The sequence below is a fragment of the Paramormyrops kingsleyae genome, chromosome 6 (genome assembly GCF_048594095.1).
Source record: "Paramormyrops kingsleyae isolate MSU_618 chromosome 6, PKINGS_0.4, whole genome shotgun sequence".
Taxonomy (NCBI): domain Eukaryota; kingdom Metazoa; phylum Chordata; class Actinopteri; order Osteoglossiformes; family Mormyridae; genus Paramormyrops; species Paramormyrops kingsleyae.
The window spans coordinates 4,141,704-4,168,079 of record NC_132802.1 but is presented as its reverse complement, the minus strand read 5'-3'; the positions used below and the strand labels follow the sequence as shown (position 1 = coordinate 4,168,079).

General features: G+C 42.5%; 3 protein-coding genes across 4 annotated transcripts in view; all 3 read left to right on the top strand.

The window, feature by feature from the left end:
- Window positions 1-1,812: 1,812 nt before the first annotated feature.
- aurkaip1 (aurora kinase A interacting protein 1) lies at window positions 1,813-3,981 on the top strand. Its single transcript, XM_023841604.2, has 3 exons — window positions 1,813-1,947; window positions 2,620-3,191; window positions 3,615-3,981. Exons 2-3 carry the CDS (start codon window positions 2,661-2,663, stop codon window positions 3,747-3,749), a joined length of 666 nt encoding a protein of 221 aa, XP_023697372.1. The 5' UTR covers window positions 1,813-1,947; window positions 2,620-2,660; the 3' UTR covers window positions 3,750-3,981.
- Window positions 3,982-5,279: 1,298 nt separating this feature from the next.
- Window positions 5,280-14,927, top strand: LOC111859144 (matrix remodeling-associated protein 8-like). Its single transcript, XM_023841603.2, has 10 exons — window positions 5,280-6,067; window positions 8,716-8,742; window positions 9,000-9,305; window positions 9,389-9,490; window positions 10,202-10,642; window positions 13,252-13,395; window positions 13,476-13,506; window positions 13,706-13,782; window positions 14,015-14,092; window positions 14,192-14,927. Exons 1-10 carry the CDS (start codon window positions 6,031-6,033, stop codon window positions 14,215-14,217), a joined length of 1,269 nt encoding a protein of 422 aa, XP_023697371.2. The 5' UTR covers window positions 5,280-6,030; the 3' UTR covers window positions 14,218-14,927.
- A 1,964-nt stretch (window positions 14,928-16,891) lies between these two features.
- Window positions 16,892-26,376, top strand: part of dvl1a (dishevelled segment polarity protein 1a) — a 38,048-nt gene continuing 28,563 nt past the window's right edge. The window contains exon 1 of one of the 2 annotated variants that reach the window (XM_072713418.1): window positions 16,892-17,336. In XM_072713418.1, the coding sequence (XP_072569519.1) occupies window positions 17,167-17,336 (170 nt within the window). In that variant the 5' untranslated portion in view covers window positions 16,892-17,166. The remainder of the gene's footprint in view (window positions 17,337-26,376) is intronic. The other variant, XM_023841487.2, reaches the window with a different exon arrangement.

Sequence of the window (26,376 nt, the reverse complement as noted above, 5' to 3'; positions counted from 1 at the left end):
TTCCTGACCAATCTGTTTAGGCATTTGGTATCACCTGACCTGATCTTGCTTTATAGATGAAGGCCTTCACTACCCTCCTACACTTCGACTCATCTCCATTGTTGATGCCCCATACAATAGATGAGTTGTGGAGAACTTTTGTAGGTGCCATGAGCTGGTGTTGTACTAGAAGTCCGTCACGTGAAGGGTGAATGTGGAGGAAGGTGGGACGGTTCCCTGAAGTGCCTCAGTGATGCTCACCACCATCTCCTACACATGGCACAGGAGCCTTAAACCTGTTTTCTATTAGAAAGTCCATGATCTAGGAGACTGTGGGAGCATCAAACTGCATCAAAGCTGCACTTCTAGACAATAACAGCAACCATATAAAGACTGATTAATTAAAAATGAATAGAATTGCTGTGTGAAGTAGTCCGTGGTTGTGAATATAAACACAGCCAGGTGATACAACGCTGGGCAGGTAGTGGGATTATTATTCACTGAAACTGCCTTTTCCAGGAGAACCAAGGTAAGGACAGAATGAACAGCACACACTAAGAAAATAAGAAAAGAAACTTTCCCTCTGGTTGGGACTGGTCGGAGGACCAAAAGGGTGGGGACAAGAAAATTTTGGCTTGCAGGGATGAGAGCTTTCCAAGTGCTAAAGAAACAGCACACATCTTTTGTTTACACATGACGAGGAATGGAGGACAGTTGGAAATAATCATCATACCAATATGAGTCACATGATTGCCCGTTTTGAGACTTCCACGCCATACCTGCCAATTTAAATACTGGAGTTTTTCTTTTCCTAAGGGCGGGTGGATAAGCAAATAGCTTGCTATCTTGCTAGCTGTTTGTTTCTCCACCCCTTGCAGAACAAAAACTAGCTAGCTAGATATATAATTAGCATACCAATATGAGCTTACAGCAAGCTTACTGTAAGAAAAACAACATCAATTCATCACAGAAACGGTAACACATGGGTTGAAAATGTATGTAGCGTGTGGATTGCGTGTCTAGATTTTGTTTTATAGACGATCTGGCAACATGGGTAAAACAGGAGTGTTGGCATATGTCTGTTCCACACACACCCCTTACATCAGGGTTCCCCAATTCTGGTCCTGTAAAATTTTAAGACACCGTGCAAAATACTATCATTTAAAAATGCAGATATTATTTTTTAAAAGGTTATGTAATGAAGCTGTATTTTTAAAAGTAGTTTACTTAGTGTTCGCTTAAACTGCCAAAACATTGGATTGCGCTGGTTACAAAATCACAGACGTTATAGATTTGGATTTTATAAATTGTTCTTGATCTTATCTTCGTTATCCGTCTCCCTGCTTTATAATTACAGCAGGTGGCTTTGTGCTCGTTGTTGTGTTCATGTAACACATATTAGCTGTTCTACTCAAAAGCGCGATCGTTCCGCCCCGACGCACCGCCGCCCAATTTGCGTCGCTGTTATACCTTGGGGAAAATAACTGAGTAGAAGGCTGGAGTTCTTTCAATAAAATTTAAACAGTACTAATGGGCGAGTTTTGCGCTTTGGATAACTGCATCAGCTAACAAATAAAATCATAAATCTATCCACTGTATATAAATTAAGTGCCCCCCCCCGCCCCATAATCAAACTCTCCCCTACGCGGTGGCATGACAATAACCCTCATTTTGAGAGAATGAAGTAACACCGATATCAGAACCTGCATAAACAACTGCATAGCTACAAAACAAAATATTCAACCTGGCGTGTAAAACGATTAATTTTAGTGCATTCATTTTATCATTAAAATTGTTGTAAGATATACTAATCGTTAATGGGGTTGCCATGGTACTGCAGGTAAACAGGCTGTGTTTCTACCCGGAATTATTATGATGTGCAGAACAGGAAGCCGACAAGTTTCCGTCCGGGACAGGAATCAGCGGCGCACCAGTGTCACATTGACATCGCAATAGATAGCTAGTTAGGTAAGTTATATTTTATATTATGCGATATTTTAAAGCATTTATATATTAGATTATTTTTAGAAACACAGTAACTGATGTTTTTATTGCTTAAAACTATTGCTATTTTTTTGTATGATACTGAATCACTGCTGTTAAGTTACTGTTACTTTTCGTATTAGTTGCTAATTTGGCTGTTGAAAAGTCAGATAACGAAGATTCTTAAATGTTTTTATTTGTATATCGCATGATGCATGAGGAACATTTAACAGTCCTTTTCGTCCGTTTATATCGAAATCAATATTTCGGTATTTTTAAATGTGTAGTGTGTGATAAGTGACTCATGCTTCAATGATTACGTTTAGCGACCTCCTACCTCTAATGTTGTGTTTTCTGCCATGTTCATGAGTGTCTCCTCCGGTTTTCTCCCGTGGAAGACTGAAGTTGAACATGTACTCTGTGAATGTATCGTGAAAAATTGTGGTCCCATGCCGTCCGATCCCTTCCCATTCAGCATTTTGCTGGAATATGTTGTACTGTGTGCTTTCTAGAATAAGCTTCAGACTCACTCCAGACCTTAATATTTAATTATTAAGATGATCGGTTTTACTACAGAGGTGCTCCTCATTATTAAAGGTCAGGACAATGTGTTTGTCTGATTTTTAATTATTAATATTGTTTTTATTTTTCTTTTAGGAATCCAGGAATGACATTGCAAGGATTACAGTAGGGTAAATATGTTTAGAAGAATCTCTCCATTATATGTTTTATGCAGGTTGTCAAATAAGGGCATTGGCACAGGTGTGGTGCCCTCTGCAGGACAGTCTGCATGCCTTGCAGTAAGGCTAGTCTCTTCTCCTGGCTTGGCCATCACATGTGGCAGGCTAAGACGTTATGGCACTGGGCCCACAGGCAACATGCTGCCCCCCCAGCGCTGGACATCCCTTGAGCCAGAGCTGGAGGAGGCCCTCGTTCCCCGAATGCTGTCTTTGTCCCCTCTGGAGAGCTGGCTCTCCCTTCGCTACTCCCTCCCACCCCTACTGGAGGCCAACCCCTTGCCCTCCGGGGAAGAGGAGATCCTGCAAACGGTGCTGCCCCCGGTCTTGAACCCAGTACTGCCTGAAGACGAGGGTTCAGGTGTTCTGAATTGCAAGAACGTGCTGGAGATTCGGCGCAGGAAGATAAACAGGCACAAGTACAAGAAGCTGCTGAAGCGCACGAGGTTTCGCATTCGGAAAGTGCGGCTGGGAAGGCGGCGGAGGAAACAGGTCAGCCATTGGTGGCGCTGATGAGGGGGGAGGGGCGTAACCGGTGCTGTGCAGGAGTAGAGAAGAATGGGAATAAGAGGAGGAAATGCACATGCGTCTAAGTCAGAATGATCTTTTACTGAGTGAAGACCTACGTGTACTAGTTTACATTATATTAATCACAGCTGAGTGACTTCTTAACATGTCTTTAATCTTTTTATGCTAAAGATCTGAAACACTACAGAACATGGTCAGGGCATGTACACACACCACAGTCATGCTCTTCTGGCAGGTTAGAAACACCAGTTAGCTTAGCTACATGTTTTCTAGCCCACGCAACATGGAAAGAGCATGATAATCTACACAGATATTAATAATTGATTATTATTTTTTCGTTTTTTCCTTTGAATCTTAACAAAGATTTTTGACTGTCTTATATCGTAGAAGCGCTTTGAGAGGGACCTGAGGAGAATCTTGAAGGGGGCCGGAATGAGAAGACCCCCCAAGGGGTGGAACACGCCCAAGATCTTCCTCAAACAATATGGGACGAACCAACACCAGCGTGGCGGCAAGGCTTAGCTTCTGTGTGCCTGATGTTCACACAGTTCCATAATAAGCATTCTTCATACTACCACACAGTTACTCGGTCTGCATCTGGATTGTGATCGTGATTTGGACTGAAATGTGCAGATGAATGAAATATTGGGCAAAGAGACACTAGGCGATTCTACATTCAGGCTGTAATGGATGTTCATTGACTTATTTGTTCATTGTTTCAAAATCCAATCTTCCATTAAATGGCTTGTCTGTATGTGTCTTCTTGACTCTAAATCGGCATTGCTGTCTTGTAACTGGTATTGTCTTTATAAAGGGAATTTCCTAGATCCACTGCACACTTAGCACAGTTCTGATTTATAATAATGACACTTTATTGATGCCTGTGGGGAGATTCTCTTCTCACCTGCCCTATCTTACTCTCCATGGCACATGTAGGTGAGATCAAGCTTGCTAGCGAAGGGCAGCCACCTGCAGCAGCATCATGGAGCTGGGGGGGTTAAGGGCCTCGCTCTGAGGTCCACAGGCACGTGACTATACTGCCAAACCAGCAACCTTCTGATCACAGGTACAGAGGCTTAGGTTGCTGAGCCACACAGTAATGATGGTTTGGCATTAATTTGATCGTTAACAAACCATGATGAACGGGGCTGCCGTCTCGCGGGGGTAACTAGGGAAGTTTATAATGAGTCACTACCTTCCTACAAGCCATCCAGTTACTGCTTTGTATTCGCAAAGGTCATTAATGTCCTTTGGGAATCGGCAGGTGGCAGCAAAGTTTAGCTATTTCAGCTTTGTGTTTTAAAACGTGACTTTTCAGTACCTTTTCATTACGTCTGCTCTGAAGATAATACGTCTGCATTAAGCATTAGGCAAATAGACTGAATCGAGCTCCACGTTTCTGTCTTCGCTTTTCCTGTTTGTTTTTGTTGTGTATTTTGTTGCAAAAAGCGTTGTTTCGCCAGTCTCATCTTCTGTTAGCAGGTATTTGTTCATGCTAGAATAATTTCTGCATTTATTAAGCGTTTAAAAACATTTTCAAGGATTATTGCTTACGAATTGCACTTTTAAGATGTGGCTACCCTATAATTTATGATTCCTGGCCCATTTTTTAATTCAGTGCAATCGCAAAGTTTTTTTTTCTTGGGGGTTTCCAGACAACTCCAACAGCCTCTTGTTTTGTGCTATTGTGTCCACACCACACATACCCATCTTTGTCATCTGGCATATGTTCAGCACTGGAGAGCGCTTTCATAAAATCAGACTTCATGCATAAGTAATTAACATCCGTTTAAATTAATTAGTTCTGTATTCATAATGGCACCTATAAACGGCATTCGAAGATAAAATTATCCACAGATAGCACACAATAGACTCATATATAGCAACCCTTTTCTACGCGTGTTAAAAAATGAAGACCCTTTCAAGTTTTATTCGCTATTTTATGTTAAGGAGAAATCCCGGTTTTCCACGGACTGTCGATTGTTAGGATATAATCGTGACTTTTTTTAGTGGGTGTGATCATGATTTCACGCATGGGATGCGCATCTTTGCCTCAGGATGTGGAAAATAAAAGTACTGTATTCTGTGATCAGAGTTATTGCTCCTAATCCGGACGTTTATTGGAAAACCGTAAAGGATCATCCTGTTAAAATAAAGATGCAATAAAGCAAGAAGTAAAAGAAAACCTGATAAAAAAAACAGCGGGCCAGGTCGGCGAGAGGAGGGGTTTCTGTGAGCTGCATGCGCTTGTGGGTTAAGACTTTGTGGAATAAGGCAGTGTCATGCATTCTTCAGAAAATTATTACCAGAAACGAGCAGAGGAACGGAGGGAGGATCATAAGAGCTACCTCAGCCCGTCAACATTGTCCACTTTGTTGGGGCATTCGTGTGCGCGCTGATTTTATACCTTCATCAGTCCAGTTTTAAGCGGGGTCTTTATAGCGTTGCATCTGAGACAGTTTTGTCTTTTACCTTTTCTCCTACTGGTTTACGTTGGTTTTATAGTTTATATGTTTTGAGATTTTTGGGATTCCGAAATACGTACAGCTTTGAGATGTTCTCAGATAATTGTAACCGAGTTGCAACAAGATGAAGGAAAACAAAAATTAACTTTCTAAAAAGTTACCATAAATCGAATCTTGCTCCCAGTTATACTGAAAGTTTCACTGTTCTTTTTGGAGGATCGACAGCTGCAAACATCCTTTAATGAAACTCTAGAGAATACGCGGCTTGAAACATCGTCAAAATACCGAACTAAACTTCAAGATTTCCAAGATTTTCTTAATCAACAAAAATACTCAGTATGAAGACAACCAAACTGAAAATAGTGATTTGTCACGGTAAGTTCCTAATCATTTTACTTTTGCAATTATGGTAGAATTTCAGAGCACTTCTGCAGTAAATTGTGCTGAAAATTGAAACTACAAATGCTGCAGATTTTCCCAAGACTTCCCAAAAATTATGATGGAGAAAAGATGTTTACTGTTTCTGATAGCTGTGTCTCTTTTAATGGGAACTGGTTAAAGAAATGTAAACGGTTTGAGTCTGTATGAATGGTAATCTGCTTTTGTATAAGCATTCAGTCATTATCGTCCTCAGATATCACAATGAAAATATAATCTCCGAGGAGTTGTCACGTAGAGCTTGGAAGTTTGTGAAGCCACACGAGTAGTATTCCTAAAGGCTACACTTGTACCACATAAATCTGTGTTTTCCAAAACAAAATAGAAACAACAAATGCTATCAAAACCTAGGAAATTGAAATGCAGTATTTATGTACGGTATTAATGCCTTGATTTATGTACAGTAATTGAAACAGATAATATATAAGTTTGGTCACAACAGCATGATGACCAGTTGTTTCCACTTTGTGCCGATCTCTCTCTCTCTCTCTCTCTCTCGCCAATTACGAAGCCCTACATGACAAGTTTGTTTTCTAATTGAAAATAAGTAGCCTCGAATAGTGGCGATTGCGTCCTCTGAGTAATGAGGATGTCATAACGTGACTCAAAGCCTCTGGCCTGGTCTTGTTCCCTTTCTTTCTCCCTCATTATAGGGATGTTAGAATTATTGTGTTTTCTCCTGGATTCTTTTACGACAATGTGTTTAGGATTAAAGTTGTGCATAGTAGGCAAGTTTCACAGGCCACCTTCTGAGAGGGTGCTGAACCACTAGATCTGTGCTGATGTTTAGTTAGACTGTGGCGAAGCACAAAATGGGGGTTTTAGTGGCAGAACTCATTAAAATGGGGGGGGGGGGGAAGTCTCTCTGTCTTTAAGAATTAATTATCTAAGGCAAGACTGAAGCACATCCTCTGAAGTAAAAGGCACTAGGCAAGTAGACCTGAGGCAAGACGCTACCACATGTAAGCCTCATGTTTGTAGACTGTGTGGGAAACCAGAGGAAACCCACACAAACATAGGAGGGACAGGCAGACGGCACTCAAACCCAGAGCCATAGAGGTGGGAGGTCACTGGGGTCTGGAAGAATCACAGGGCAGAGCCTGAAATGACCATTTTACAATGAGAATGAGAAAAACACAAAGACCCCGTGGAATAAGGGGAGTCAAATACGAGTTTGGGGATAAGACTGAATTTTAAAGTATAAGTTTTCATGGAGAGATGAGCTCACTTACGTTCTTCAGCTCCTGTGTGCTGACAGGTCAGTTTAGAGATGGTTCACTCACTGCACTTACAACGTCAGCAAAAACATTTACCTATTTGTACCTTTGAGGGTACAATTATGTGTCACTGTGGCTGTACCCTCAAGGGTCTGCCAATTGTACCCTTAGTTGTAGGTAAATGTACCTTTTAAGGTAGAAAACTTGACTCTGAGGATTTTTTTGTACCATTGGGGGAACATTAATGTTGTTCCTACCTTGGGGAACAAAACTGTACCAGGCTTGTACCTCATTTTCTGACAGCGTATGTCTGTTCTAAGCATGTGCTGTTAGCATGACTTAGCAGTTACAGAAAAATAATCATCCCCATGTGACTCCATTCAGTATTGGCAGCACCAGCCATTTCCTACTCAAGCAAAAAGGGACAGAGGTTTTAAGTCAAAAGTCCTTAGTTTGCATATTGGGGGAAAATATTATTTTGCATCAAAAAGACAAACTTCACAATGTACTAACAGCAACTGCTCTGCTATCTTTAATGTCTCACCCAACAAATAATCTTTAGTCTCTTAAACAACGATTATTTGCAACCAGACACACTTTGGATGTATATATAAAAGACTGAACTGGATGTTAGTATTGTAGTGTTAGCATTCTAGAGCACAGGGTGAAATAAAACAATGAATTAGGGCTCTGTTACCTCAATAAATATATTAGCTCATGCATTAGTGCATATTTACCAAGTGTTCAGTCCTTCACAGTGTGTCTTTCCACAGAACACAGTACTACTTGTATCACACAGGTATCAGTGTTAATGCCATTAAGATTTTACTCTCTCCTTTCATGTGTGGTTGGACTCCTGCAGCACTCACTGACATTGAGATGTTTCTGTGTGTTTTGTATATGCTTCAGATGTGTTTTCACTTATTAGTCGCGGCTCTGATGCATAAGAAGGTGCAGTTGAAACGTGGCGGTTTCATTTTAATCTTTTCCTTTCATTTCACGTCTGCTTAGACGTCCAGGACGTTTGCAAATGATGGGTTCATGGGTAGCGAGAATTTTCTTTCATTACTCTTTGGGCTTCCAGAATAAATTTTCCTCTATATCATTTTGCACCTACAGAAACACCCGCTCATTCACTGGGGGGGAGGGGGGAACTCATTAGCCAAAACCATCAAGTTAGGTTCAATAAAACTGTGAGTGCTTCAGTTAGCTGCCACGTGGAATGGTGGGATTTCTGCCCAGAATTTAGCACAAAATTTGTCAGAGAATGACTGAATGCCTTGGTATTTTCATTTTGTGACCTGTCAGCAAATTTGTGTATGTGTCATGCCAGTCTGTCATCCTGGACTTTCCTTTTCTTTCCATCAGTGTTTGTTGCTGGCTTCCTCACGTGTGGTAAGTCATTATGAATCATATCGAGCTCACAAAATACCGCTTCTGTGATTATAGTCACCTGCAGACACTTACTGTATCACTTGCTGTATCTTCTTTGCTATTTTTACTAATCCTTACTAAGTTCTCAGCTGCGTGCTCGTATTTAACAAGCATTGATGTCCGCTAATTCAACATAGTGATTCTGGGAGCTGAAAGAGCATTTTTGTCACGGTGCATGCTAAGCGTCTGGTAATGTGGGGCCGTCTGTCTCGTGCCAGTGCTGGGGCAGATGGGCCAGGAGAGTGTGGCCACGGAGAAGCATGATGTGACCGCCCCCATCGGGTCACGCCTCAAGCTTCGGTGCCAAAGCAAGCGGCTGGTGGCCGGGCGTGATCGTCTGGGAGACCAGCAGCGCGTGGTGCACTGGGACCTGTTCCGTGGCGGCCCAGACCACCCCCAGGTAGAGCGCATCCTGGACATGTTCCCCAGCGGTGACCGGCGACTCTACAACATACTCAACAAGGGCCGCGTCAATATCTCCAAAACTGCATTTGTTCATGGAAACTTCTCCCTCGTCATCAAAGGTGAGGCGATGCCCCTGTTGTTGTGCTTCCGCCGCTGGATGTTGGTGAAATGTGGCCTCACAGCTGTGTTTATCTCGGCTTAGGGGTCAGTATGAATGACAGGGGCATTTACACATGTCACCTGCATCATCACTACTGCAACCTCAACCAGACCGTCAAAATGCAGCTCAATGTTACTAAGTCAGGTGAGTCTCTGGCCCTCGTGCTCAATGCTTTAAATGCTTTACACATAGAAACATCTCTTTTGTCACCTTGCTTCTAAATATTCTTACTTCTTCCTTAGATACCTGTTTTATTCCTTTTGTATACAGTACTGTTCAAAAGTCTTAGACAATCACAGAAATACTTACCGACACATTCTTAGACGGCTAGAAGGACATCGCTTTGGTTCCCAAACCTCTCCTCATAGGCGTGTCAGACATTCCATGCACTTCTTAAATTGCACCACCAGCTCAATTAATTAATTCACTTAATTAGGCAAATAACTCAATGAAGTATTGATTGTCGAAACCCGGTGGGCTAATGCCTGAAAATACATACATGGCTGCATTGGATGGTTGCTGCAAACGCTGGGGTGACTTTAGGAGAGGTTTTGGAATGGATAAGCTGACACACTTTGACAGACATAATATCATAGTTTTATAGCAAAATGAAGATTGAAACTTTCACACAGTACTATATATTTCTAACTTCTCTAAGTATAATAATGTCTCCTTTCTAGGTATTGCATACTCTCTATTCAGTTTATTATTTCTCATAATAAAAAGTAATCAGTCATAAACCTGTGAATGTGTCTTGACTGCTTTGCACTGCTGATTGTTCATCCATGAGTTTATTCTGTAACCATTTTAACACCCTTCTTCTCCATGCCCTCCACTCTCTTCTTCTCCTCCCAGCACGTAAGGAGCGCCACTTCTGGGATGGGGAGAAGTTCGTGTTCGTGGTGCTACTGAACAGCACGATGACCCTGCCCTGCATAGTCCAGCGCCCCCTGTGGACGAGGAGGCAGCGGGAATCCGAGCGGCAGGTGGTCCACTGGGACGTGCGGGCCCCGTGGGCCCTTCCGAGCAGCGCCGAGCGGCTCGTCGACCTCTACTCCGCCGGCGAGCCGCTGTGGCAGCACGGCTCGCTCTTCCAGCCTCACAGGATGTCGGTCCCCACTGAGGCCTTCACCCTGGGTGACTTCTCCCTCACCATCTCAGAGGTGCAGCCTCCTGACGAGGCCGTATATATCTGCCACATGAACCACCAGTACTGCGGCCTGCGCAAGAGCATCACCTACTACGTCACAGTGGGACCGCCCCTCCAGCCTGTAGACGTCCCAGACAAAAGCCCAAGTAAGACATCTCTCATCTCCTCTGCTCAGGGGCGCAGCCTAGGTGCTATTAAACACGATGCACATATTAGTGTTTACTTGGTAAGTCCTGATAGTGTTGCTATCGCTATATTTCTGGCACAAAAAACAGCTTTGCACAGTGATGCATTAACTGAGCTCTCTGCGTCTCTTTGTGCTCCCTCTTGTCTTGGTACTTTCTGTGGTACTTTTTTCCTGATGCATTTTTCCTGTGGTGGTTTTTTTTTTTGGTACAACCTCTGCAGATTCCTTATTAGGGCGGCCATTATATTTCCCCCAGTCGTCTGAGACACATCTGTAGGGAGACAGTGGCTGAACATAGTCTAGTTTTTTCCTTGTGGCTCTCTGTCTAACGCTGACTTATCTCCCTGCCAAGCTCAGTCCCCTGTTTTCAGTGCTGACAGTGAATCCACATGTATAGCGGGAAGACTGACATTCGGAGTTTGATCTGTTTTCGTCATCTGACCTAGTTTCAAATGGCTTTACCGGGGATCTTAAACCACACCCCTGATTTGGGGGCTCTGCTCTGTCCAGCTCGCCGTTCATGCTTTCCCCTCCGGAGAAGGTCTCCTGACCAGATATTGCCAGCTGGTGTCTGAGTTCACACAGGAAAAAGGAACAGGCTCTTTTTAAAAAGGGGAGAATGTTGTTTGAGGAAGAAGAAATATGGAGGCCAGAGATGGGGTGGGTGAGTGTTTTTACTGGAGAAACACTTTTCGGTGAAGTCAGGAAGTGGCCTTATTCCTGGAGAAGTTTTTCATTTTTCTTCAGTTGAGCAATGGCTGAGTTTATGCACACAGCCCACAAAAGCTGTGAGGGCGGGGTGGGGGGGCGCAGAGACGCCAGCGAATCAGTGATAAACAGCACGGCAGCCCGATCCCTCCTCATTTTCACATTCACATTCAGTCTGCTCGTCGTCTTCTCCTTCGATCGGCGAAGACAAAATCCTGCTGGAAGGGGAACGGGGCTGTAATAAACACCTTCCACGTTGGCCATTTCGGGGAAATTTGAATAAACTTTCTGTTCAGGCCAGGCCTCTTTGCTGGCCGTGCCCCCCCCCCCCCCCCCACTTCACCTCTGTAAAACTTTGTGGTGTTTGCTAGCAAAATAAGGAAGTCACATCTACATCTGTAGAGCATCTGGACAGCCCCCCTTTCCCTGTAAAGGACTGGCCAGCTTGGGGGGGGGGGCATAAAAACAGATTGCTCACGGGGGGCTGTACTCTCCAAGTGCAAACTTGAAGACTCACTTTTTCACCAGTAGTGAAGTCTCATTTAGTACAATGTGGTATTGTGGTAAACAGTTTGAGGAATTACTTTGCCCAGTGTTTTTGTCACACTGAAGCAAATATGTGATTCAAAGGCTGATTTCTTAAAGTCTTTATGTCTTTTACTGCCAGTTTCCTAACTACTTTATATGAGTCAACTGCCTCTTTATCTCTGAGAATGGTTGGGATTTTTGTTTTTTGATTTAATGCCAAACTACACAGTCTCACGGTGTCATGACACTTGGGTTCAACAATACAATAAACAGCTTCATTTAGAAGCATGACTGCCTGCATGCAGCAAGAACACATTTTCCCCTGAATACCACAGAATGTTCAACACTGAATGTCGATTGAAAGTCTTTAAAAAGTAATTTAAAAATTGAAAAGCAAACAATTTGCCCTCCATCCATTTTCTGTGATTATGCAGCATGTCTTGGGTGAATGAAGGGAAAGAATTAGCTACATGGACGGTAATTTTTAATAAAATAATCAATGACTAATGCAAAATAATTAATGTAATAATAATCTATCAGTTTGTAATAAATGTAATAAGATTTTTTTTAAGCCTGCCTTACTTTCTCATAATGAAAAACAATCCAAAGGAACAATTTCGGATTCCTGCTATCATTGAACTGTTTAATTCAATCATTCATAATGAGTGTAGCCAGGGGACTTGACCTTTTCAAGGGCTGGCATGGTAAAGCGAATGCAGCCCGATGCAGTGTTTCATGCAGTGAACCCACCCACTGCACCAGTCAGTCCTGCATGGAGTCAGTGCAAATCATACTGCATCTGTCCGTCCCATTTTCATCTCAGCACTGGTCTCGGCTCTCGCTCTTCTTTTTTCCCTCTGTGCTCATTTGGCAATGAAGAAAGAATTATACATGACAAAGTCGATTCAGCTGAAAAACACCCCCTCACCACTACTCCCCCCCCCCCCCCCAACTCTTGCTTGGGTTTGGACTTTAAACCAAAATACAGGAAACCGTAAAGAGCAGATCTTCTCGGAGTCAGCAGAACACAGCGGCTGCTGTTTTTCCATGCAGCTGGCTCCCTCGCTGCTTTCTGTGAAGGTCCAGCGTTATGGTCCAGAGACGTGACACGTTGATCCATCTTGAGCAGCATTGTGGTGCTTATAAACTTCCCTTAGTTGTTTTGACGTTCCACTTAATTTTATGAATCGCTCAATCATTTGCGAGATCTATCACGTTATTGTCTAGCACCGAAAAGTTCTAACAGGTTGACTTAGGGTGAAGAGCTCATCTTGAAGGCTTTCCTTCTGAATAATTAGGAGCGTTTCCCAAAGTTATCTTTGTTTCAAACAGGCACCAGTGCTGTGGACGCGCCCGTGGTGAATGTCATCATATCCAAGCACGGAAGTTACCTCTACATCCTGACCATCCTCCTCATCGTCATCGTCATCGTCGTGATCTTCATTGTGTTGCTGACTTGTCAGTTCAGAAAGCGAGGTACAGAAAGTCCTCCTGCCATTCCAGTGTCATGTGACCTCTGTTTTTACCTATAATGTTAAGTGTCTTTGTTGTTCCAGGGTTGGATTATCACCTACGCAGGACTGAACGGTGAGGATGTGTCCCTTTATGCAGCACAAGACCATATAAAAGTGCCTACAAACATTTTTTCCTGTTTTTAGAGTCCTCTGCATCATCACATGACAGCCGAAACATAACATTATTAATGGGCATGATTCATAGTCAGATTGTTTGTGTGGTGTTATGAAATCAATGTGTTTCAGACGTTATCTTCTGCTCGGTCACGCAGGGGCAACACACCCACTGGTGATGCAGGGATGGGCAGCGTGGAGTTGAAGATGTGCAACCAGGCACTCGACAGGCCAGGTAAGAAGTTGCGGGGGGGGGGGGCTAATGTTGCCAGGTAACGTTCTTAAGGTTCTTACTTGAAATTGTTCCATTGATGAAAAAAATGTAGCAGGGGAACTGTAAGTCACTTAGGTGAAGTGTGATTTACCTTGGATGAAATCTCACCAGGAGAAAGAACATTGTTTGTATATTCACTGTGGCCGTGGTCATTCAGGGGAGAACACAACTATGTATTTCCTCCGTGTCCTAGACTACAAAAACAACATCTGGAAGGAAAGGGTGGACGTCTCGAAACTCCCTTCTCCAAAAGTTATCGACTTGGACACAGGTAACAAAAGCCAGTGTCGTGTAGGAGGCTATGGGGAGGATATATCAGTGTTAGAGAAATAAACGTGTGTCCCTCTTTCTGTGTCCTTCTGCTCCACAGAGATGGAACGAAGGATGTGGAATTAACATGCATCACTCTATTGCTGGCGGGCCCAGGATAGATGCAGACTGAGCTGTTTTTCAAAAAAAAAAAAGTAAATAAATTGACACCAGTGAGAAGACAGAGCTGGAGTGAGGCACAGAGAACACGGGCCTCGTGTCAATCTGCTGCTTCCAGTGTTTAAGCCCATTGGACCAGCTGTTTCCCGCTACTATTTCACAGACTTAACAGGTCTATTCCGAACTGCTTTTCTTTTGACTCAATAGTTCGACCATCGCTACGTAGTTAAATAAGTTGATTGTTTGGTAATGTACGCTTTAGGTCTTTGTAGGATACTCTTGAAGAATCTATGCACAATTTTAGAGTAATAGAAGGCCAGTTTATGCATATAACATGCTGGCTTGGAGCTTTTCACTGATTTTTTTTTTACTGGCCAAATGTATGTAAATTAAATAAATATATTTGCTTAATATTTGTGTCTGAGACTTAACACTGTAGTACAGTATTAAATCCCACATTGCCTTTGAAGTATTTTATTGCTGTTATAAAAATGTGCATGACTTTTTTTGAACTTCTTGTTTACCTAAGAAGCTGAACCAACAGCAGAAACAGCATAGTTTAGGCATACAACTTAACTTCTTGGACTTAAGACAATTGAATTGTACTGCACTTGCTTGTAATCACTCTGTGGAATAATCATTATAATTAAATAAATAGAGAAACTGCCACACCTTTATCTTGCAGTCAGTACATTTAAAATTGCTGTAATAAACAAAAGCAGAGACCGGACCCTTCTGAAAAAACAGATATAATAATCCATGTTATGGTGGTTTGATGGTTTAGCTGGGTCGGGCACCAATTGGCCATGCTGGTGTGGCCAGCTAAACCAGCAAGAATGACCACAGTAAGCTGGTATGACCAGCTAAACTATCAAACCATCACGCAAAAACATACCTTAAGCTGGTCAACTACCATAAATTGGTCAATCAGTTTAAACAGCTTAAGGTGATCAGGCTGGATTTTTTTTTTCAACAGGCGAACAACATACATAAACTCAAATTAGCAAATTAGAAAACGGTTAGTCAATAAATGTTCAGAGACAGATAAGACAAAGGTTATTAAATCAGGATGGTGCCGCCACAACTTCACAACATGCAGATTACGCTGCGAATCCAATCTTAGTATCCTCACGTATTGCTGATAATTATTTATTTGTACTTTAATACTCGGTTATTGAGGGTATTTATAACATCTATGCCCCAACGTAAATTCCAGAAGAAATGTTATCTGGTTCTGCAAATCGAGATCAGCCTCATAGTCTCACTTTAACACAAAGTAACGACTTCGCAACCGATAAGACCAGTGACTGTAGAGCACTGAATGTTATTGTGCGTGGACATTTTTCAGGGTGCGAACTGCAAAATACAGACAGCTGCACGGCTTGAGGATTAGTCCGCTGGGTTTGTCTGTTTTTTGTAGGTTCGGATGTGAATATGAGCTGTATAATGTAAAGTAGATGTAGTCTGAAATTGGAAGACTGGACGAATACTGGCAAAATTATTTTTAAAAATCTAAGCTCTGCGCCTTATTTACCCTGGAATTAATTTAACATACGTTATTAGCCTGAAGCGGGATGTAATGTTTTTAAAGTAATGAAAATGTCATGTTCATCTAAAATGGTCTATAAAAGCATTTGTAATCTCACATAAATACACCCCATTTCTTAGAGATTCCAGAGCGCCTGTCTTGGTGTTGTATTTCAAATCACAATACCAGACGCATATTTCTTTAATGTTATAAGTAGCGTCTAAAGCTGCCAAGTCTGGCGGAGCGGTGGCAGAATGTGCGAGCGAAATGTCGGCTGGAAGCGGACGAGGAGAGGAAGAGAGAAAACAAAGAACACGGATTTTCGGTTCTGTGTGCTGTGTTTTAAACAGACAGGCTAAAAATGCATCGTTTGAACTGAACCGTCCAATATGTGACCGTGCCAATATAATATGCCGAAAGAAAGGAAAAAATATTTCAGTCGCAACCAGAGCTGAGCTGACAGGAAGTGAAGGAGTGCGTCACCGGCGAGACGGTCCAGCATCCACTTAATGGCACCAGGGAGAGGGCTAAGTTGCAGAAATCACTTTGTCCCCTTTCAAGAACAACAACACAAATAAATTATATATATATATATATATATATATATATATATATATATATATATATATTACAAAACAGGCTACATAAATCAAATAAAATTAATGACTGGTATTTACACATATAGGGATAAGGGACTTGATGCTTATATACTCAATTTTACAAACATTTCCAGAAATTAACAGCAAAATCTGTGAAATGCCGTCGACAATGATACTGCTTCATTCTGAGAAAATAGTTTAATAAAAAATTATTTGCATTAACAGACTGCCCTCTGCTGTCGGGATGACGCAATTGAATTTTACATTTTTTTAAATTATACAGAAACATACGAAAATGCATCCAAACTGATTATAGATGTTAAAAGGTTTAGAAAAAAAATGAACGACCTGTTTTTTTCTAGTTATTGGGACTGCAAAAATATCTAATATCACATTGTTGAAATGTAAGGCAACGGGCATAAGTCTATTCTGACCACTAGATGGCAGTGTTGGGTAGGAAAATAACTGGAAAACGAATAATATTCCAAGATCGGTCTTGTAAGGATGTGAATCGTCCCTTCCTGTTTTACTACACTGTGCTACCGTACTGAGACACATTGGAGCCGCATAAGACACCCAGGTCTCGATTATGTCTGCTTTTCTGCCTATGCCGTCAAAGACAAGGACATTTTTGGCGTGAAATACATCGTAATGTTTATTTATTAACGCTATATATCGCTGCCGTTGTAATTTATATTTGACTAGTTGGTAAACTAGCTTAAATTTGTATTGAATCGCCACAGCCCTTTTTCCTTTTCCTATTTCAATGATTGTCCTAGCCACAATCTCATGGCGGAGACTAAAATAATTTATCATATCGACGAGGAGGAGACTCCTTATTTAGTGAAACTGACAGTTCCTCCGGAGAAAGTGACTTTAGCGGATTTCAAAAATGTCCTCAACAATCGCCCGGTCAACAGCTATAAATTTTTCTTTAAATCTATGGATCAGGATTTCGGGTAAGTCCCTGAACTGGATTCTTTCTCCTGTTTTTTTGTTGTTCAGCGCTTGTACTGCTGGCAGCCTCTCGATCGTCTGCGCTAACAATATTTTCCTTTCATTTACGATGATTACTAAATAAGCCCCGTGGCATTTTAAACAAGGACTGCGTTGAGGTCACATCGTCCTGCTTTAATTAGCCGAAACTAATTGTGTAAAAAGCCTGATTGGCACCTGTCTGTGCATTCACAATTTCACTATAAGCCTGTGACAGATGAAATGATTGTCGTTGCGATTCGGCGAATCAGTATGCACAAAAGCAACTGATTGCTGTTTTTGAGTATTAATGCAAAATATGATACGAATTGTTTAGCTATACGTAATGATTTTTACGTATTTCCATGTTCTTGTATTGATGTGTGTATGTTGTGTATCCTGGTAGCAGCTTTGCCACTTGTTCGCTTGGGCACTCAAGTTTGAAAAGCGAATCACGACAAATACATATTTATGTAATAGTATTTTCGTTATAATCCTTGACTGATAAATTGACAAATTAACACGCCAGCGGAAATGCTGGCTTGCAGAAGAGAGCATATAGCTATTAGAATACAGGGTTATTACCCGTGATTTGTAACCAAGTATTTTAAAGCAATTGCAAATGTAAATAAAGTTAACGTGAAAAGGCGAGTGGAAAGGCATACATATTCTCGGCCGAATAAAACATTTTGCAAATGACACAATTGCTTGGATACTAACACTCTTTCCCCGGAAACGTCGGTACACATGTATGCCATGTCAGAAATGCATTTTATAGCCCCATTAAGAAATATGCGCCTGTATCACTGCTTTATTTGCATGGTGGTTGATGAGCAGGCGTGTGTGGAGGCTTTATTTTTGACTACACGCCTGTTAGCCAAAATCTTTCGTCTTGTTCGCGTGTTTTGTTCGCTTGTTGCCCGGCTGTGGGAGTGGTGACTAGGTGAACGCGACTAATCCTTTCTGATTTTAAAGCCCGGCGTTGCGGCGTCGGGCGGCGGGTGCAGCTTCGCCCCGCGCGCTCCCCACCCGCGTGAACCGCGCGCCGCCCGTGTCGCCTTCACCCTCGTAACGTTACGCTACATCGCGAGTCGCACGCCGCGCTCCCGCCTCCACCCCGGGCCTTAATCCCTCATCCACCCACCCGGGAGCGGAGCGCTGCTGTCGGCGCGGACTAGGCCGCAGAACTGCTGGAATGCCCGGAGTGCAAACATGGCTGCCCCGGAGCGCAGGGCTGAGGAGCGACGGGGCCTGTGCGGATCACCGAGCACCTCTGTAGCCCATAAACGAAAATGAGAAAAAAATAATAACATTAAGTCACCTGTCATCATTAATCTATACCTTATTTCCAATGGCGGCATCCCGAGATTTATTTCCATGAACGCGAGCTATTTTTAATTTGTTAATTATAATAATAAATGGCTCTGTGTTTTATTATGAACAATGTTACTATGATTTCAGTTGTATATATTTATTTGTTAATCTGGTGCGATTTACAGATAAAGGAAACTATTAATTGTATAAATATATGTATATGATGTAAGCGAGAGTAGGTGCTTCGGTCGCGCTGTCTCGTGGGTTACTGATTCATTTTATAATATTTAATTGTGATGTGCTAAAGTTTTTATATTTTATATAATCTGTCGGCAGGCGTCAGTGTGAAATGTTAGACGTGACCAGTTTTAATAATGGTCATCGATATAGTCGGAAAGTGTTACATGGTTGAACTTGTTCGAGAACCGTATTGGGCATCTCACAAATCTAGTGGTACAGGAAGGCATATATAGGCGTGAAAATTACTCAGTAATGTAATTTAATCGTGTCTTTGTTTGGCCATGTGGACTTTAACAAATAGTTATTTTTTTTCTTAGACTTTGATAAGTCTCATCAGAATCCTCCCAAAGAATGATATAATTAATTCCCTCTTTGAGTGACCCAAGGGGTGACAAAGGTGACATGTTGCACATGGAGAGAGGTTATACTGTGAAATATGAATTTAGCCACAAAAAAGGTTAGGAATGTTAAATAACCAGTGGTAAAAGTAGTGTTATTCATAGAGAAATGTAATATGTAATTTGTCTCTGTTTTTCAAATTATGAGAACTGTCCTTAGATGGGGGCTTTTGGGCACCTGTGCTGTGAAGGTAAAAATGTTCGACTTCCTCTTTCTCGCCTTCCAGTGAGGGGGTGCTGGCTTTGACTGGAGTTTAGAGGTCAGACTGGTTATCTAACTGGTTTCCTATTACATGAGTTTATGAGGCTGGCTGCATTCGGCAAAGCTCTCTTAATTTATTGTTCACTGGAAGTGACCCAAACTGCATGTCTGTCTTGTCGTTCACCTCTGGCTCGTATCGGCTCGGCCTTGGTTCAGCAGTATTGTGCACACGTGTGAACCGTTGGCGGTCAATGAAGACGTTTCACATTTCACCTTCGGCAGTCAAATCCAGCTGGCTTGAAGCAATGAGCCATTCGGAGCCTGATTTGCATTTCCAGTCTTGCGGATTGAAAGGGTTAGGGGGTGATAATTGGCCAATCTGTTTGTGCCGCGGTGTAGGTGACTCTGATCGCCTGGTCTCGTGAGATCCGCTTAAAGCCGTCTGTGGCAGGGCGATCACGTGACGCGCCGCACTCAGACCGGCGGGGTGGGAGTCAGGTGCCGCTGTTTCAGCTGCCCCAAGATCAGGCTGATTCCCAGGGGACTTGCTTCCACCCTCACAAAAGAAGCTTCAGCTCGACTCTGTGACCCTCACAGGCTGTTTACGAGCATGATGGTGATAAGAAATATTCTACCGCTGCAGACTGGGGCTTTTTAGTGCTTAAGGCTGCAGGTGGGAGAAGAAGATGTATCGTCTCTTCGCTGTTACTAAAGGAGCATAAATTTCCTCAAGAAAGACAGAAATATGGTCTTTACCTCCATATGCAGCAGAGGAAGTCAAAGCTGACTCAAAACGTGTTTTGAAATACAAAGAATTGTTTTATTTTTTTGCACTGGCTGAATCTACACTGTTAGCATGCAGGTTAAGACACAAACCACTGTACTTAATGGGTCCATGAATCTTTGGCAGCACCATGTTGAACTGGGACTACAGCTCTGGACGGTGGAGCCCCCGGCCAACCATGGCTAGGCTTCCACATCTATTTTTATTTATTGGCTTGAGTTTTTCCATGTTAGAAAGGGGAAAACTGGTGCATTTGGCATTTGATTTTGCTGCATTTTTCACTTGCATGACATTGTTTTCCACCACATCTCTGCATGTAACATAAGGAATACCTGTAAACTGGTAGTTAGGCCTTATGAGGGGACATTTCTGGGTGTCTGAAATTTTGGGAGCCGGATAACTTGTGTCACAGCTGTGGGCAGCTAGGCTGAGAATTCGCCTGGGCCCATTTGTTCCGAGAACCTATAACGTTCCCTGCATAAGCTGTGTTGTGACTTTGACGGCCCAGATGGAAATTTGGCGGATGAGGCCCTGCATGCCGCCCCAGTGTCATTTGAGTGGTATTTCCCAAGTGGCCAGGTGCATCAACCCAACAATGGTTAAAGATGGCTGTTGACATGTACTAAAACACAACATAGTTAAGTGTTTGGAATTGTAACTGTTACGTTGTTGGTCCTTCCAAAGTTGCTTCAATTAAATATTTAGTGTAAAATTGTAAGGTGCCCTGCAGCCTGATGTGCCCAGGATGTACCTTGCCCAGTGCCCGTCCTGAGATAGACTCCAGAGTACCAGAACTATATAACTGGGTAACCAGTTGCTGAAAATGGATGGATGGAAAAATATTAAACAAGCTGCAGCCTCTCTTGTATCTTGCACTGAATTTAACCACTGAAAGTCGATGTAAACATGTTTGCAACAACAGTGTTTGTTTTTCCCCTTCTACAGCAAAACACAGCTGATGGCATCCCGAAAATTAACATAATTTAGCATGTCGCCATAGTATGGTGTTTAGTGGGAGTTTTGGGGGGAAATACTGATAGGCCATTCCAAGGTGGACAAAATGTGAGCTCTAGTTTTGGCCAGAACACAGTTTAATGTGAAATACAATAAAAGAATAGTGAAATTAACGTGTGAACAATAATTTGGCAGTGTCTAGTTTTCAGAGATTTTGCTTGCTGCAGTACAGACATGCTTGTCTGACATGTAACTGTAGGATTCCTTCATTTGGGGTCTCCTGAAGAGATTTTCACCTGACTGTTAGGGTGAGATTACTGATCTCCAATTTAGGGCGTGGAATGGGGAAACTGAGGTGTGATACAGGTGTGTTTTATACTTTTCAGCTGACTTCAGATTAAAAACATCCCTTGCAAACACAGATGATGGCAGTGCTGTTGGTGCAGCTGAACCCTGCAGTAGCTGTGTGATGTTAGAAGGCTGGAATCGCAGCTTTTCATTTGTGTTTCACTGTGATGGGAGAGGTGGAAGGTGACAGGTCTCGGCTCCACCCCTCCGTCTCAGCTTGCCTTTAATATGTGCACCCAGTTCAGCTGGGAGGGGAGGCTGTTTCCTCGCCCTGTCCTATAGCTGGGTACAAACCAGCACTTAGCAGAGACGCTTGCTAATTGCACTGCCTAAGGACGTACTCAAGCGGGAGGCCATGTTGCCGTAGGGGCTCTATGGAGACGCCCAATAAAAGCCATGCTCAATTCACCAGAAAGTTTTAGTGGCTTTTCAACACTGTGGCGTTCCTCCTGCAGATCATATCGACAGACTCGATCATCATGTCATGGCAACCAACAATAACTGTAATTACCGGATGTCTTGTGGACAACGTGAAAAGAATACTTTACATTTTACTTTTTTTTTTTTGCTTGATTTTTCTTCTAACTCTGAAGGTTTATTGCTTCTTTAAGCTGTTATTTCACATTCTGGGGAAGAAGTATGAATTCCTGTTGCGCCAGCCTCCACATAAAGACATAGACTTTTTACTGTTTAATTTCAGGTTGGTATAATGAATATCTATTGGTTTTTGTTCCGTGTTGAGCCTCTTAAATATAGCCCAAGTGGCCATCGATCATCCGTTTGATTACCACTGAAGCCAGCAGAGGTTATTTTCACATTAATAATGAGAGGATTTTAAAGTGGATTCTTGCTGCACCAGTATTTGCATGACACCTATGACGGCGTCAGTCAAAGGAAACGAGAGTTTTGCCGCACCTGGGGAAAATCCACACGCAACCCTAGTTAAACATGCACGCTTGGGTGTTCCTGTACCCTGAATCAGTCACATCCCAAACAGAAATTCAGCACACATACTTTTGTTTAAAATATAAAACAAAAATGCTGTGTGACAGATGTATGGCTTTTCCATTGTGTTCTTCTTCATTGTCTTCATCAGCTTGAGGAAGAGTTTCGCCACCCTTAGACCGGTGTCTCCCAATCTAGTCCTCGGGGACCCAAAGTCGGACAGTGCCAGACAGCCCACATTTTTGCTCCCTCCCAGCTCCCTGCCAGACAGCCCACATTTTTGCTCCCTGCCAGACAGCCCACATTTTTGCTCTGTCCCAGCTCTCTGCCAGACAGTCCACATTTTTGCTCCCTTCCAGCTCCCCAGTAGGTAGCTGGGAGGGAGCAAAACATGGGTCCCTGAGGGCCGGACTGGGAAACACTGCCTTAGGCTATTCACTCTGCAGGCCCTTAAAACAACCTGTAATAGCTGGGAATTTAGCACTTTGTCAATGTATTATATATAGATCTAATTTTAATTTAATAATATATATACACTCACCTAAATTATTAGGAACACCTGTTCAATTTCTCATTAATGCAATTATCTAATCAACCAATAACATGGCAGTTGCTTCAATGCATTTAGGGGTGTGGCCTGGTCAAGACAATCTCCTGAACTCCAAACTGAATGTCAGAATGGGAAAGAAAGGTGATTTAAGCAATTTTGAGCGTGGCATGGTTGTTGGTGCCAGACGGGCCGGTCTGAGTATTTCACAATCTGCTCAGTTACTGGGATTTTCACGCACAACCATTTCTAGGGTTTACAAAGAATGGTGTGCAAAGGGAAAAACATCCAGTATGCGGCAGTCCTGTGGGCGAAAATGCCTTGTTGATGCTAGAGGTCAGAGGAGAATGGGCTGACTGATTCAAGCTGATAGAAGAGCAACTTTGACTGAAATAACCACTTGTTACAACCGAGGTATGCAGCAAAGCATTTGTGAAGCCACAACACGCACAACCTTGCGGATGGGCTACAACAGCAGAAGACCCCACCGGGTACCACTCAAAAAAAGAGGCTACAATTTGCACGAGCTCACCAAAATTGGACAGTTGAAGACTGGAAAAATGTTGCCTGGTCTGATGAGTCTCGATTTCTGTTGAGACATTCAAATGGTAGAGTCAGAATTTGGCGTAAACAGAATGAGAACATGGATCCATCATGCCTTGTTACCACTGTGCAGGCTGGTGGTGGTGGTGTAATGGTGTGGGGGATGTTTTCTTGGCACACTTTAGGCCCCTTAGTGCCAATTGGGCATCGTTTAAATGCCACGGCCTACCTGAGCATTGTTTCTGACCATGTACCCATCCCTTTATGACCACCATGTACCCATCCTCTGATGGCTACTTCCAGCAGGATAATGCACCATGTCACAAAGCTCGAATCATTTCAAATTGGTTTCTTGAACATGACAATGAGTTCACTGTACTACAATGGCCCCCACAGTCACCAGATCTCAACCCAATAGAGCATCTTTGGGATGTGGTGGAACGGGAGCTTCGTGCCCTGGATGTGCATCCCCCAAATCTCCATCAACTGCAAGACGCTATCCTATCAATATGGGCCAACATTTCTAAAGAATGCTTTCAGCACCTTGTTGAATCAATGCCACGTAGAATTAAAGCAGTTCTGAAGGCGAAAGGGGGTCAAACACCGTATTAGTATGGTGTTCCTAATAATCCTTTAGGTGATTGTGTGTATATATATATATATATATATATATATAGATTTGTGAATCGAAAGGTATACTAGATTTTACTTCTGTTTTTAGCCGAATTTCCAAACAGCCCTTGCAAACAGTCGTTCCTTTATTCCGTTTTGGAATATTTTGATTTCTTATTGTCCCCACAACCTTGATCAGGATAAGCGGTTAAAGATGGATGGATTTCTTACTCTAGTGATTATTCAGCTCTTCTCCGGCTCTCTGTTTTTGCCGTATACAGGACGCCCTCATTCTGTTTATCTTCCCGATGGGCTCCAAGAATCTCACACACAGACTCATGAGAGGAGTAGCAGCGAGATGGAATTGATTGTTGCCTCCGTGCATTTCGTAATCAGATCGCGGAAGACTTCTGCATTGCAGGCGGGGATGAGGTTTCTTGCTGCCAGGCTACTCGGATAGCTGGCATAACAGAGGGGGCAGGTATTATTCGGAAGGGAACGTAGACATCAGGAGGTGCTGAAATCCAAGCCATATCAACAGGTTAAGTCACATAGCTTGGTTTTTAAGCCTTGTTAGATCTGTTGATGATACTACTGTGAAGACATATTTTAGCATTTCAGACTTTCTTTTTAATGTTAAACAGTCTTCTGCAGTAGTTGGGTGGCAGACCATGGGGTGGGGGAGGGAAGCTGATGACATCGACAGAAGGTCAGTGAGTACTTACACTCACTCTAAAGCACACGCTTTTTTTTTTGTTTTTTTTTTTGGTTCATGCATAAATGGTTATGTCAGTGTTAAAATCGTGGGCAGATTGGCGGCCTGTGGCTCAATGGGATGCACCTCTGTGGCTATGATCAGAAGGTCCTAACTTCAAGCCTGGGCCTTGGCAGAAGTTACCTTTCTTTTGGGCCCTTGAGTAAGACTCTTAACCCCCGGGGGGGGGGGGGGGGGTCACTTGTGATGAAAGCAGGACACCACCTTATTTTTCCACATAATAAAAAAGGTGTAAAGTTACCCTGCTAATAAGCTCTGACAAGGGTCACTGGCTGCACCAGCAAAATTAGACAGAAGTATATTGGTTATCGATCAAATTTTCTGATGCAGAAGTATGGAAGTACAAGGAAAAAGGTGTTCATTAATGCATTAAATGTAACAGATAAAAAATAATTCCATCTGCTCAATTTTTGTTCCGCTACTTCTGTCTCTTTCCCCTGCGTTTCTGCGTAACTTCCAAGTTAGCAGTGGTGCTTGTGGTCAACCAATCAGCAAGTTCATTGGTATAAGACCCACCCCGATAGTTTGTGTTCGAACGAAAAGTACCTGGTCCTTTGTGGAGAATAAGAAAAGGTTGCGGAACTGCCTCCAAGGAACTACAGTTGGGCCGAATCTTGTATTTGTTTGGTTACTTATGGTGAATGTCAGGGCTAGGTAAGGGTTAGGTTATGTTATTATAGCTAGGATTAGGGTCCTGCCCACAGAATTCAGTGGAGAGTTCCCACAATGACAGGAAAGCTCAAGTGCAAGATGGGATATGTGAAAAGGAGCCTTACAGTCTGCCTGTACGTGTGCAGTTAGTAAATAAAGCATCATTTCATTTTTTCATTTTATTTCTTTTTGCAGAAGTGCTTGGCTAGAGAAACCTTTAATTTTCCAGAATGCCCAAGTGACTTTATTTTAATTGAAGTTGTGCATAAACTTGCAAGATTTATTGCAGTATGGACAAAACATGGGAACAGTGACAGTCTGTCCATGTTTATTGCCTTGTAAATGGTGCCTTCTAATCTCATGATGCGGCACTTTATCCAAAGTTACAGCTAAATATCTTCAGCAGTTCATTTCAAGCTGCTCTCAAGCATAAATTAGCATTTTCTCTTGCTGAATATACAACATGGTGAATTCATGATTTTCCAGTCTATTAATTTACTAATATGCATTGCTGGAAAAGTCCTCTGATTTTTTTCCACTTTGTACATGTGTTGTTAGAACTGATTTTTTTTTCAATCTGTAGTTTGGCAGCAAAAATTGTAAATCCAACCTTTCTGACCATGAATCTTTTTTTTCACTATGTGAAAGTAACCCATACACTCGATTTTCTCCATGTCCACATGTGAGAAACATCTAGTGAGAGTCTTGAGA

What these genes read in the sequence shown, in the direction of transcription:
- aurkaip1 (XM_023841604.2), top strand. Translation starts at nt 2,661, where the DNA reads ATGTTTAGAAGAATCTCTCCATTATATGTTTTATGCAGGTTGTCAAAT. An exon ending in GAAGGCGGCGGAGGAAACAG is followed by an intron (nt 3,192 to 3,614) that starts GTCAGCCATTGG and finishes CTTATATCGTAG; the next exon opens with AAGCGCTTTGAGAGGGACCT.
- LOC111859144 (XM_023841603.2), top strand. Translation starts at nt 6,031, where the DNA reads ATGAAGACAACCAAACTGAAAATAGTGATTTGTCACG. An exon ending in CACCTACGCAGGACTGAACG is followed by an intron (nt 13,507 to 13,705) that starts GTGAGGATGTGT and finishes TCGGTCACGCAG; the next exon opens with GGGCAACACACCCACTGGTG. An exon ending in AGTTATCGACTTGGACACAG is followed by an intron (nt 14,093 to 14,191) that starts GTAACAAAAGCC and finishes TCTGCTCCACAG; the next exon opens with AGATGGAACGAAGGATGTGG.